This window comes from Stegastes partitus, unplaced genomic scaffold, assembly GCF_000690725.1.
Source record: "Stegastes partitus isolate 25-593 unplaced genomic scaffold, Stegastes_partitus-1.0.2 Scaffold1590, whole genome shotgun sequence".
Lineage (NCBI taxonomy): Eukaryota > Metazoa > Chordata > Actinopteri > Pomacentridae > Stegastes > Stegastes partitus.
In genome coordinates this window covers 36,394-48,488 of record NW_007579321.1, presented here as the reverse complement: position 1 = coordinate 48,488, position 12,095 = coordinate 36,394, and the positions used below count along the sequence as shown (strand labels likewise).

Here is a 12,095-nt window from a genome sequence, read left to right as displayed (position 1 = left end):
TTGAATTACTACCTGTGATTATTTACACGTCACCTGAACATTTTCCTCATTTACATGCCCAGTCAGAACCCTGTAATTAGCACTAACCAGCCCTTTATTACCCTGCTGAGTTAGTAGTTACTGTCAAAACATGTTTTATGTAAGGAACTGTCTCAATACAAATGTGAGTAAACAGAACCATAAAAGAGAAACATATCACCTGCTGAGTATAAATCTCGTACAGTTTTGGCCGCTCTCTTGTGAGATTGGAGACAGACCTGCTGCTGTCAATCCAAGAGAAAGTACAGAATGTTCTTTATCAGAGTATCTATATTTAGATTTCCCTGTCTTTGGCCTGGGCTGCAAGGTGGCTCGGTGGTGAGCACCATTGCCTCGCAGCAAGAACGTCACCGGTTTGCGTCCTGGTGAGGACACCCAGGATCTTTCTGCGTGGAATTTTCATGTTCTCCCCGTGCAGCGCGGGTTCTCTCCGGGTTCTCCGGCTTCCTCCCACAGTCCACAAACATGCTGAGGTTAATTGGTGATTCTAAATTGTCCGTACATGTGAATGTGAGTGTGCTTGGTTGTCTATCTCTAAGTGTAGCCCTGTGATAGACTGGCGACCTGTCCAGGGTGTCCCCTGCCTTCACCCTGAGTCAGCTGGGATAGACTCCAGCTCCCCCTACAACCCTAGTGAGGATTAAGTGGTGTATAGATAATGGATGGATGGATATCTTTGGCCTAAAGTGAACCTTGTTGAGGCCTAAAAATGCACAAAGAAGCCTGGAGTGTGCTCTTTTACCCACACTGAACTGATGTGTTTCTTAGGGTCATGATATGTAAAGTGTATGCATGTCCCTGTCTCGTGTTGGTGCATTTCCAAGCTGAAAAATGGTCACATTCTTCTCAAGTCTCAGGCTGTGTGATGATGAAAGGGGCGACTGCTTAATTTCTTTCTCATTAGTGCATATTTACAAAAGTCAAGTTCATTTTATTGACTAAAATTTGAAGAAACCATTTAATTATTGATCTGACAGAGAAACTCTTTTCAGTCAGAGAGGACATACTGAAGTGTTTGACTGAGCTCCTCAGCACTTTGTTTCATTCAGATATATTTGCTAATCCCCCAAACTCTTGCAAATAAAGTAATGTGGGATCAGATTTTGTTTCGTATTGTTTTAAAATAATATTTTAATTTAATTTAGACTATCATTGTGTGCATCAAGGACAACTGGACATTCAAGTGCTGTCTTCTGATTCTAATGTCATTTTTCTTGGTAAGCCTTAACAGGAAGAGCAGCGCTCAAGTGACTCTCAGGTATTACACTGGTCATCTGGAAACACGGCTACTGCGCAGCCACGTTTCAAAGAGAGAGAGCGTAATCACATGCAAAACTAGCAAAACTAGAAATGTGTCTTACAGCTGAAACAGAAATAGTCCTTAGCTGACTCTATCACTATACCGCGTTAAGATCTAAGCTCGATGCGCGCACACCCTTTCTTCTCATTGGCTTGCAGTCAGGTGGAGTCGTGCGTACCGGTGGGTGGCGTTTGGAGTTCCCTGCAGACAAAACCCCGGTGCGCTCCTGCTGCTGCTGCCGCTGCTGCACCAAGTATCACACTGCTCTGTTAGGACTGATCTGCCGAAGGTATGGCAAACCCTGACAAACCCAGCAGTGCAATTGCGTTCGTCTATAGAGGAACATTTGTCCACTCGACCCAGCAAACAGCGCTGCAGGTCCTGGAAGATGCGCTCCTGGGAGTGGATACAGAGGGAAAGGTTTGTTCGACTCTTTAACATATCCAGAACAGATTTTAGTTTCATTTTAAAATATTCAGAAAGCTTCTCAATTGTATCCATCCTTTGGTGGGTGCATTTGCTTATTTGTAAATGAATACATGTCAAGCGGAGTGTGTATCTCCTGCTATGTTTTGCACAAAAAGGCAAAATGTGCTTCTGTTTGGCGTAAAAGACGCACGTCCTCCAAAGGAATAAGGCGTGAATCTGTTATATAATCCCTTAATTGAGTCCTACGGTGAGCTGTTGCTGAGCAACTTTGACAGGTTGGCCCATACAAACTCCTCAGGACAAAAAAAACCTTAATTACGTTCTCAAGTAGCCTCCTCAAGTAAGCTTACAATAGGTGAGATTGAAATTCACAGAGCATCGTTAAACCAACCCATGAGAAAGAGATTTTAAATGTTGTGTAAAGATAAGAAAAAGCAGCATGCTGACTTTGTACAAATCAATGTGGTTATTAATGAAGTGGGCAATGGCAAGAGCTGCCCATCAGCAGCATCATGTCAAGGTGGTCCTGCACACAGACTCTCACATAGAACATCTTTGACCTCTTACAGAAGCTGTTAATGAATACATATATGCTAAATCATAATAGTATGCTGTAGTTTGCTCTATTTCTGTTCCCTGTCTTTTATCTTTAAGCCTGAAAACATGAGGACAAAAGACAGCCCCATTACGTTGACATGTATAATGCGTTCAGCTCTCACAGCTTACTTTATGGTACAACACTTCATTATGATCACATTTTGTTCCAGCAACTCACAGCTGATTTCCATTCTGCCACCAGATTGCTTTCATTGGGGAAGGCAAGCAGTTGGAAAAATTGTCCAAGATCTTTGGATTCAGCACATCTGAAGTCACGCAACTCACAGAACAGTAAGTACAACATATAAAAAACTCCTGAATATATAGATTTTGTTTTTTATAGTAGATACAGGCCTTGATAAGAATGACAGTCAGTCAGAGAGTAACACTGTTTGCAGATGTTGTTTTACAGATGTGACCACAAATATTGGCAACACATGAACGTGCATGTTGGTTGAAGTTATTCTTTTTTTATGGCATACACTCAAAAAAATGCTTGATTAAAAAATAACTCAACCTCAAGATCACTGCTGAGTAATGCAGAGCACGCTGGGCTGGTTTCAACAAAGTGCTTGTTGGGTTGTTCTTTTTAACCCAACCTAGTGAATGAAAATTGTCTCTCTTCCTGATTTTAATATGTAAATTAACCCAATTGCTTTGGTTAATTCCTGTCTGATTCATGTTTGTAATCAAATCAAAGACCTACCACAAAATCCTGCCTGTCTTGTGGAACAAGTTTCAACCTCTTTGAACCAGCATGAGCAACCCAACCATTAAAAGTCTGTTGTTTTTTTCCACATAGGAGTTTACAGAAACAACCCAGCACTTTTTTTATGTGTAAATAACTTTTATTACTTGCTACACTGCAGTGAATTCGTAATGCCAGGACTGGTAGACACCCACATCCATGCATGCCAGTACAGCTACGCCGGCACAGCCCTGGACCTGCCCTTGCTGCAGTGGCTTAATACCTACACCTTTCCTGTGGAATCACGCTTCAAGGACTTGGAGTTTGCACGTCAGGTCTACACTCGAGTAGTGGTGAGTTTGCCAGTATCGTGAAATAAGGGGCATTCAGAATTTGCATAGGTTGAGCTTTGTGACTGAGACGCAGCAGAGCCAAAACTGAGCTTTGCTGCAGTGTGAGGATAGTAGTGATAATATGTTTATGATGTTGTAAATAGCATTGTAATTTGCACAGTTGCAAAATTTCCATTGCGACACAGCATATGATCTGAGAAGCGTGTGAACAGTTCAGAGGATTAACAAGAGCATAGGAAAGAGAAACCGTGTTTGAGTGTCATCTTAATCCTGTAACACAAGCCATGTTCTTTACAGAAAAGGACCCTGACAAACGGAACAACCACTGCATGTTACTTTGCTAGCATACATACAGACGCCTCCCTGCTGCTGGGTCAGATTGCAAGTAAGATGTCCTACACTCAAACATACAGACAAACACCAACACTTTGACCTAAAGCTTTATGTTTGAGCACTGGCCCTCTTCTGTGTTTTCTACCTGTAACATGGACGTGAGCTTCGAAAGTGAAGTGTGTGGTTTTGTGAGATAATTAAATGAAACGCTGACATCATCATCTGTTTCTTAATGTAGGTTCTAATTGTAAAATCCATCCTACAGTTTTTAATTATCATTAAAGCAGCAGATATTTGTAGAAACAACTGAAGGCTGTGCGTCTAATGATAAGTTGTTGTTCAAAAAGTGAATAAAACTGGAAAAAAAATACCAGTAATTTCAGTTTGCTTTCACACATTACACATTATGAATTGCTCCTGTTTTTCTAAACTCTATAAAAACAATATGGTCCTTCACTGTTATGCTTGGTCCCTATTATCATGGTGTCATATTGCACAACACTTAACACACAGTCACTTGAATGTGTGATTGTAGTGCCATATTAAATGGAAAACTGGCTCAAGCAGCTTCACACAGTCATTCTGTTTGACCAGGGTCACTGAACTCTCAACTTTGTCCTGTTCAGAGCCGATGATCCTTTTTTGAAAAGAAACTGTTTAACTTGAGCACATTTGAGTACTTCAGGCACATATATTTAAAATTCATACTTCATTCCTTCACTTGTGTGTGTTGGAGTGATTGGTTAGCTGCATTAAAAAAAAAAGATGACACATATACAAAATCCAGTGTACTGTATTTGTTCATGTAAGAATCTTGTTAGGTCCAAAGTTCAAGGCAGAGTCAGAGGGGAATATGACATAAACACACACACACACACCCTCTCCCAACCACACGCCATTGGTACGGTCAACTTTCAGTCTGTTAAAGTGACAGCATTCTGTCACTCAGACATTTGTCATTTTTCAGTTCAGCTTATATCACTTAATGTACGTGATATTTCTTACAAGATTTGACAGAGCATTAAATGGTGTATAACAATATCATATTAATAAAAACCACAAGACTACATCCAAACCAATATCAAGTTTATCAAACTGTCCAATTAACAGCCTATTTTTAGTTATTCCCTGATCACTGACAAATTCAATAATAATACAATGACTGCTTTCAAAACAGTAAAATAGAATAATCCTGACAGTCAGATGAAGCTCAGGACTCAACCTAAGGATGACCACTAGGTAACAAATGATTTACCTGTCACTAGTAAACTGTAACTCTGTGTGTGAGACAGCCCACCTGTTAAATAAAAAACAACCAGCACTGTTGTTCCACGTGCTCCTATGGATGTTGTTTAAAGCTGCAGCTATTTAATAAACTCAAATGTAAGAGCCTGCAAACAGCCAGAAGCAACAACTTAACTTTAGCTCCTGTTAATGTCTTGGGGAAAAAGCTGAGTGTTGTTAATCTAAGCTGCAAGACTCTTTTTCTGAACATCTTCGTTTTAGTAGATGTGAAATTGTAGATCAAAATCAGTGAGAATGCTGTTTTGGGATTTTGGTATTCTTTTGCTCACTGAAATGTGAAAAAGTCTTCTCTACATCACTTCACGCAACTTTAAAGTACGTTGCTTGTCAATCTGTTAATGTGACAGGTTGTAGTTCAGACTTTTGTTGTGCTTTAAGTGATAGATGTTACTAGGTCCTATTCCTAGTAAGCTTGCTTTTGTCACTTTCAGAGAAGAGTAACCATGAGGCAGACGGTTGCTGAAGCAGCAGGTCTGTGCTCAGTTGCTGTCAGATGAATGGAAAGGAGCGCATGCCTAAAAAGGGCTTATATATGTCAGAAAAATGTTCAAAGATTACCTTGTCCTCAGTTACCATGACTGTGTGCGCCTTTGTTTTTGACATTTTTTGCTGTACTAAAAGATAATTTATAGAAAAGACCCTGCACATCCACATAGATGGCTTAATTCATTTTAGCCAACAGACCTTATTCACAGCAGACACTGTTTTGTTACAGCAAGAGTCGCACAACTGAAAAAAATGTCATTAACAAGCGATCAGTTCCATTAAGTATGATGGTAGGTAAAAAGACCTGTGCAGCTTAGATTTAATGATACTCAGCTTTTTCCAGAAGACATTAACAGGAGCTAAAGTTAAGTTGTTCCTTCCAGCTGTTTTCAATCTCTTTCTTCTGAGTTTTTAAAATACGTGCAGCCTCAAACAGCAGCATGATCCGTATAAACGTCTCCAAAGAGAGAGTTGTGCGCATTTATGGAACAGTGGGACGACAGTGAGCCAACATATACAATACCAGCACCAGTGAACCCGTGAAGTTCACCTCAATGGATTGCAGTTTATTTTGTTATCATTTATTCCTGATCTTTTCCTGCTGTGACGATTCAAAATGTCTGCTGTAATCAGCTGCTGTAAACCTCTAATCAGATTGACGATAAGGATGAAAAAAGTGTTATTTGTTTCAACCTCGTGCCAGTGTGATGATGAACAAGCACAGACTGGACACGCCCATCCAGTCCTGAGGATAACAAGCTAAACTAAGTCAAATCACCCGTGTCGTGGGTGTTAAACACGTCTGTGTCCATGAATGAAAAATTGTACTGTGGTTAATAATAATGGAAAAAGAAGGCCCAGTGTTTGGGCTGCAGTGAATCGCTACTTCTGTCATGTCATTGCTGTGGATTTAGCCTGAAATGTTCCACGGGGACATTTTCATAATAGGAAAAGCACACGTGTAAGTAACAGCTTTAATTAAGGCCGTGTGTCACTGAGCTGTCCAAGTGCCAGGCCTCTGGACAGGTTTCTTATTTCATATTAACTAGAAACGACCATGTCACTCTCAAACCTTCTGTTTCATTCATTCTTTTTTTTTTTTTTTTTTCGTGCAGATGACTTGGGACAGCGTGCCTTGGTGGGAAAGGTGTGTATGGACAGGAACGATTTTGTAAAACATTACAGAGAAAACATTCAGGAGTCTCAGGATGAAACCTGTCGGTGGGTATCAGCTGCTTAAAACGGTTTATAGCAGATGGAGTGTGTTGAAAGGAGTTTATGCATGTGCAGACTTTGTATAGTGTGTATGTGTGATATGGTGAAACGGCATTGAAAACAACAGTGTTTCAAACATAGACTGTATAAAAGATGGACGTAGCTACAGTGACATCACCCGTTGGTTTCTGCACTGAGAAAATGAAGCCAGGGTTTTGCTGCTTCCTGGTTGACATCTTGGATTTTTGGAGCCAGTGACGCAAAAATCATCGGATAGGGGCAGGACCATAGGAGTAGCGATTGGTGAGACGGATTGAGATTTACCGCCTTCTGCTCGCTTCGTCTGTATGGTTGCTGCCAACTGTCAATCAAGCCAGCCATGCCCCTTGCCCCGCAAAATGTTGACGATTTTTTAAAAATTCAGTATTGATTTATTTTCAGATTGGCCACCTGATCTCTGGACTTGACCATGAAAGCCAATAAGAAAAAAATCCTGAGCTGTAGGAATGCGGTATTTCGTGATCTGTGATCACTTTTTTTCCATTTCAAGTCTATGGGAGCCAGGGCTTTTTGGAGCCAGGACTAGCGGACGTAGTGATATTGCAGGTTTTTGACACTTCCGGGTTGGCTTCATTTTTCAGGGCCGGTTGCTACGTCCATCTTTTATACAGTCTATGGTTTCAAACAGCATTAAACAGGACATAAGGCTTGTTTGTGCCCTACATATTAACATTACGAATAGATTATTCAACAGTGTAATGCTGGGAATTCTATTTGAACAGAGAGAATGAAGATGATTAGTGACAGAATGATTATTAGTATGTAGATGTAGCCTGAGGCAGTAAGTGAGGTTACACTGAATTCTTTCAAAGTGTGTCAAAGAAGAAGCAGTTTTCACAAGATAAGACAAGACAAGATAGAGCTGTATTAGTCCTTTAATTAGGATTAATCACCTGCATGTATAAACTAAATAGAATTTGTTGTGAAAAATGTTAATAATTGCTGTATTTGTTTTGCCTCAAGGTTCATTGAAGAGTTCTTAAACAAGAAGGTGAGACCCTTTAATACAACAAACAGAACATTAAACACCTGTAGCATAACAGCTGTTATTTAAAATGGTTTTAATTGTCTGTTTCTCCCTGTCTCCTTTGTCTTTCTTTGTATTTCTGGGGAGCATCCTTCAGTACCCTCTTGCGAAGCCAGTGGTGACTCCCCGATTCGCTCCATCCTGCTCAGGAGAACTGCTTGAACAGCTTGGAGAAATCGCTAAGAATAACAACCTGCACATTCAGGTGAGTTTGCTGTGGCAACGACAGCAGGCACCACAGGAGACTGTTTCCATAGAGACAAATTATTATTTGGCCTGTGAGAGTTTTGAATGATGAAAAAAGAAAAAAAACATGCAAGTATCGCAGAACAGCATTTGACATTACTTTTCCTGGAATATCTAAATTGACAAGTGAATGTCTGACACATGAGTCTTCTGCTTCTAGAGTCATATCAGTGAAAACAAGGAGGAAGTCCAGCTGGTAAAGGAGCTGTTTCCAGAATCAGAGTCTTACACAGATGTCTATCACAAATATAACCTGCTCACTGACAAGGTGAGTGCAAAATCACATCCCTGCTTGCATACAAGATCCAGTCTGCATGCTGTTAACAACTGATATTATTCATGATGGGGATGATTCACAGACAGTGATGGCCCATGGCTGCTACCTCAGCGATAAAGAGTTGGCTGTGTTCAGAGAGACAGGAGCCTCTTTGTCCCACTGTCCCAGTTCCAACTTTTCGTAAGTCTCTGATCGTTTCTCAGAACTATATGTGATCAAAGAACATGTACATTGGTCCATCAATATGGACCACTCTTCTATACATCTTATGATCAACGCCCTGCAGTGTAATATATAATTGTAAATGATTGTTTCCAAAGATAGGCGCCATATGACGCTTTATGGATCCATGTAGTAAAATAAAGTTTCAGTTTCACTGCAAGTGGGAAGGTATTTGCATTTACAAGAAAAGCCAACAGAATGCTATAAACAGTCCTAAATGACTTGAATCACCTAGCAGTAAAATAATAAACTGCACAGTAATTCTTATCATCTGTCACTTCATGTGCAGGTTGTGCAGTGGAGTGTTAAACGTCCGCAATGTCCTACAACACAAAGTGAAACTGGGGCTGGGAACAGGTGAGTACGCATTTTTAAGTCATAGTGTTGCCAGACCACCTATAAGGAAGGTTGTTTTTTTACACTTTAAAGAAATATTAAAATGATGTTTGTTAACTTGGCTTTGTTGAGGAAACTCTCAAGATTGCTGCAGCAGTTATATTGGTACTAGGACAGTGTTACATAGTTCTCTGTTGTTGCAGGTCTTAGTCATTTCTGAGTTTTAGTCATTGCAGTCAGCTGAGAGGTTTGGCCCACAGGTCAGCTCACTACCAGATGATTACTGCAAATCAAAAACAGCAAATTTCAGGCCTCAGAAATGTGACAATGTGAAATGCGTGTTTTTCATATCAACGGTACATATTTGTGATTTGTTTTCATCTGACCCTCTCGGTCTGTGTTTGCGTCAGACGTGGCCGGAGGCTACTCTGCCTCCATGCTTGATGCTGTGAGGAGAACTATGGATGCATCCAAAGTTTTGACCATCCAGGACCCAGAACACAAGGCACTCACCTTTGAGGAGGTGTTCAGACTGGCCACGCTGGGAGGCAGCCAAGGTGAGACACAAAACCAGCTCAGAAACAGCAACATTGCACTGAAAAATGTAAATGTTCAGTCCATTTGTGGTCTTATTCTCCACCAGCAGCCACTTTTCTTGCTGAAGTGTCTTTACTAACGCTACATGTTAGACTGTTGCAGCAGAAATGCCTGATTCAATACGCACACTGTGCGTTTGAGATATTTTCAATGGTGACCGATCGCAATTTTATAGGACAGTAGAGAATACAACAGTTTCTTTTATGATGGGTTTTGTCTGCAGCCTTGTCACTGGATGACCAAACTGGGAACTTTGAAGTGGGCAAAGACTTTGATGCCCTGAGGGTGAATGTAGCTGCTCCTGGTGGCCCCATCGACCTGATCCATAGTGAGGGACCAAAGGTTGGTAGTGAGTCCATCTATTTAGACACCAGTAAAAGCAAAAACTCTTGCTTCAGCTAATTTATTATCATTTCAATTTCAGACTCTTTTGGAAAAGTTCTTGAACTTGGGTAAGTGTCTCTTTAATTTTATTTGTCCAAACATTACAGATTCTAATTTGCCATTTACTTTACGTTTGCTTCTCTTCCTTGCTCTTTGACAGGCGATGATCGTAACATAGTGGAGGTGTTCGTCGCTGGGAGGAGGGTGGTGCCGTTCATAGAGCCAACAGCAGAGTAAACTGTTTGCTCCTCCCTAAATCTTCACCTGTCTCAAAGCCCAAAATACTTGTGTATCTAAGAGATACAACAAACTGCATGTTGCACAAGAATGGCTGAAAATGCTCCGTGGCTACATGAGCTGCATCATTGCACAAGTAAGAAATTAATTATGACCGTAAACATTTTAAATGCAGAGGGTAGAACCGATGATGCAGCTCAACGAGGATGATACAAGAATGAGGTCAGCTGAGCTTGATTTCATTTTGGTCCACAAGTCTTTAAAGATAATAGACTGACTTCAAAGCAGCCGCTTTGACATGGCATAGTGGGTAAACAGAGGTGTTAAAAAGGGAAGCAGGAACTTATTACGTGCTGTGAACTTTGCACTTTTTCATTTAATTAGCACTTGCTGAATAATAAGCCACTTTTTTTTATCTCCTCTTTGTTCAGGTACACATCAGATTTTTAAAAATTTTCTTCGACTGGTAAGTTAAACATATTAAATAAACAAAGATACAAAGAGTGATGTTGGCAGCCTTTGCAGTGTGTTAAATACAACATGTTTTCCATTGCGTGTTGATATTTCAGTGTGGCTAAACATAAGTAACATAAATGTGGGACTTGGTGTGGGTGATGTAAAGCTAGCTCAGTGTGGCTGCAGTGCCTGACCTGATTATCTGCAGTGGCTTGACGGTCTCATTTTCATGCTTGTGTAGCAGGAAAATGTGATCCAAAGGCTGGAACTGATTTGAGTTCTAACCGTTCAGTTTTGTCACTGTACACTCCATCCAAGTACATCCATTAAAGTGTTTAAAATGGCACAGGCACATGATTATATAGCGTTCTCCTGACTGCAGTTGTCCTATTCACTGCTGCAGGTCACAACGTTCAGTGCAATACACAACACAAGCCATTCCAGGAGGAGGACAATATGTATAATGTGAAATTAATCAGTACTGACACTTGGTTGATTTACCTCAGATTCAACATTCTGATTTGACTCAGTGAAAAGCAACTTTGGTGCCTTATTGTGAGAATCAGTTTGTTATATGGACCTTTAATTTGAACATCAATTACAATTCAAATGGTTGTACGACTGAGATGTTTGATTTTAGGGACTGTTACGTTACCTTTAAAAACTCTCATTTAATTGCTATGAAATGAAGGATAATTTAGCTGAATGTGCATTTGCTTTGATAAATAGTGTATAGGACAACTTTACTTTTGTACTGAAAACATGGAACATTTTTATTATCATATATCACAGTTTAACAAAAAAAAAAATGTCAATGGTAAAGCTTGTGCTTTGTACTATTTGATATGTTGCATCATGGCAGATTGAAATAAAGAATACCACCAAGCCTGTTTTATGCTGTTTATCTTCCTTCTGCTTTTATTTGTCTGATGTGATCAATGATAATAACACAGGATGTATTTGAGAAATGTGGAGGAACTAAATGCTCTCTGACCCTTCCAGCCCACTAACAGGCCAGTTTACAGCTCCTTTAATAGACAGTCTTGACCATCTGGACTGGACAGCTCAGCTGGCAGAAGACATAAAGACTTCTGCTCCACTTTAAATAGACCATTACAGGTTTTGCACTGACGTGAAGAGGTCATGACGACAGTCACAGCCTCTAGAGGGGGACACTGTACTTCACACACACACACACACACACATACAGTTGAAACCAGAAGTTTACATACACTGTATAAAAAGACATACAACCTTTTTTTTCTCACTGACATTAAATCAAGCTAAACTTTTCCTGTTTTAGGTCAGTTAGGATTACCAAAATTATTTCTATTTGATAAACACCAGATTAATGACAGAGAGAATTTTTTTTGTTACTTTCTTCAAAGTCAGAAGTTTACGTACATTTCCTTAGTATTTGGTAGCATTGCCTTTAAACTGCATGACTTGGGTCAAACGTTTTGAGTTTCTTTCCACAAGCTTCTCACGATAGATTGTTGGAATTCTGG

The 12,095-nt window shown here is 40.2% G+C and overlaps 1 protein-coding gene across 1 annotated transcript; it reads left to right on the top strand.

Annotated features, from left to right (window-relative positions):
• The first annotated feature begins 1,630 nt into the window (after positions 1–1,630).
• On the top strand, positions 1,631–11,473 carry gda (guanine deaminase). The gene is made up of 14 exons (XM_008300790.1): positions 1,631–1,759; positions 2,568–2,656; positions 3,235–3,406; positions 3,704–3,791; positions 6,646–6,751; positions 7,769–7,796; positions 7,930–8,037; positions 8,239–8,346; positions 8,438–8,535; positions 8,867–8,934; positions 9,324–9,470; positions 9,734–9,852; positions 9,935–9,962; positions 10,055–11,473. The coding sequence occupies exons 1-14, from the start codon at positions 1,631–1,633 to the stop codon at positions 10,129–10,131; spliced, it is 1,365 nt and encodes a 454-aa protein (XP_008299012.1). The 3' UTR covers positions 10,132–11,473.
• The last annotated feature ends 622 nt before the right edge of the window (positions 11,474–12,095 follow it).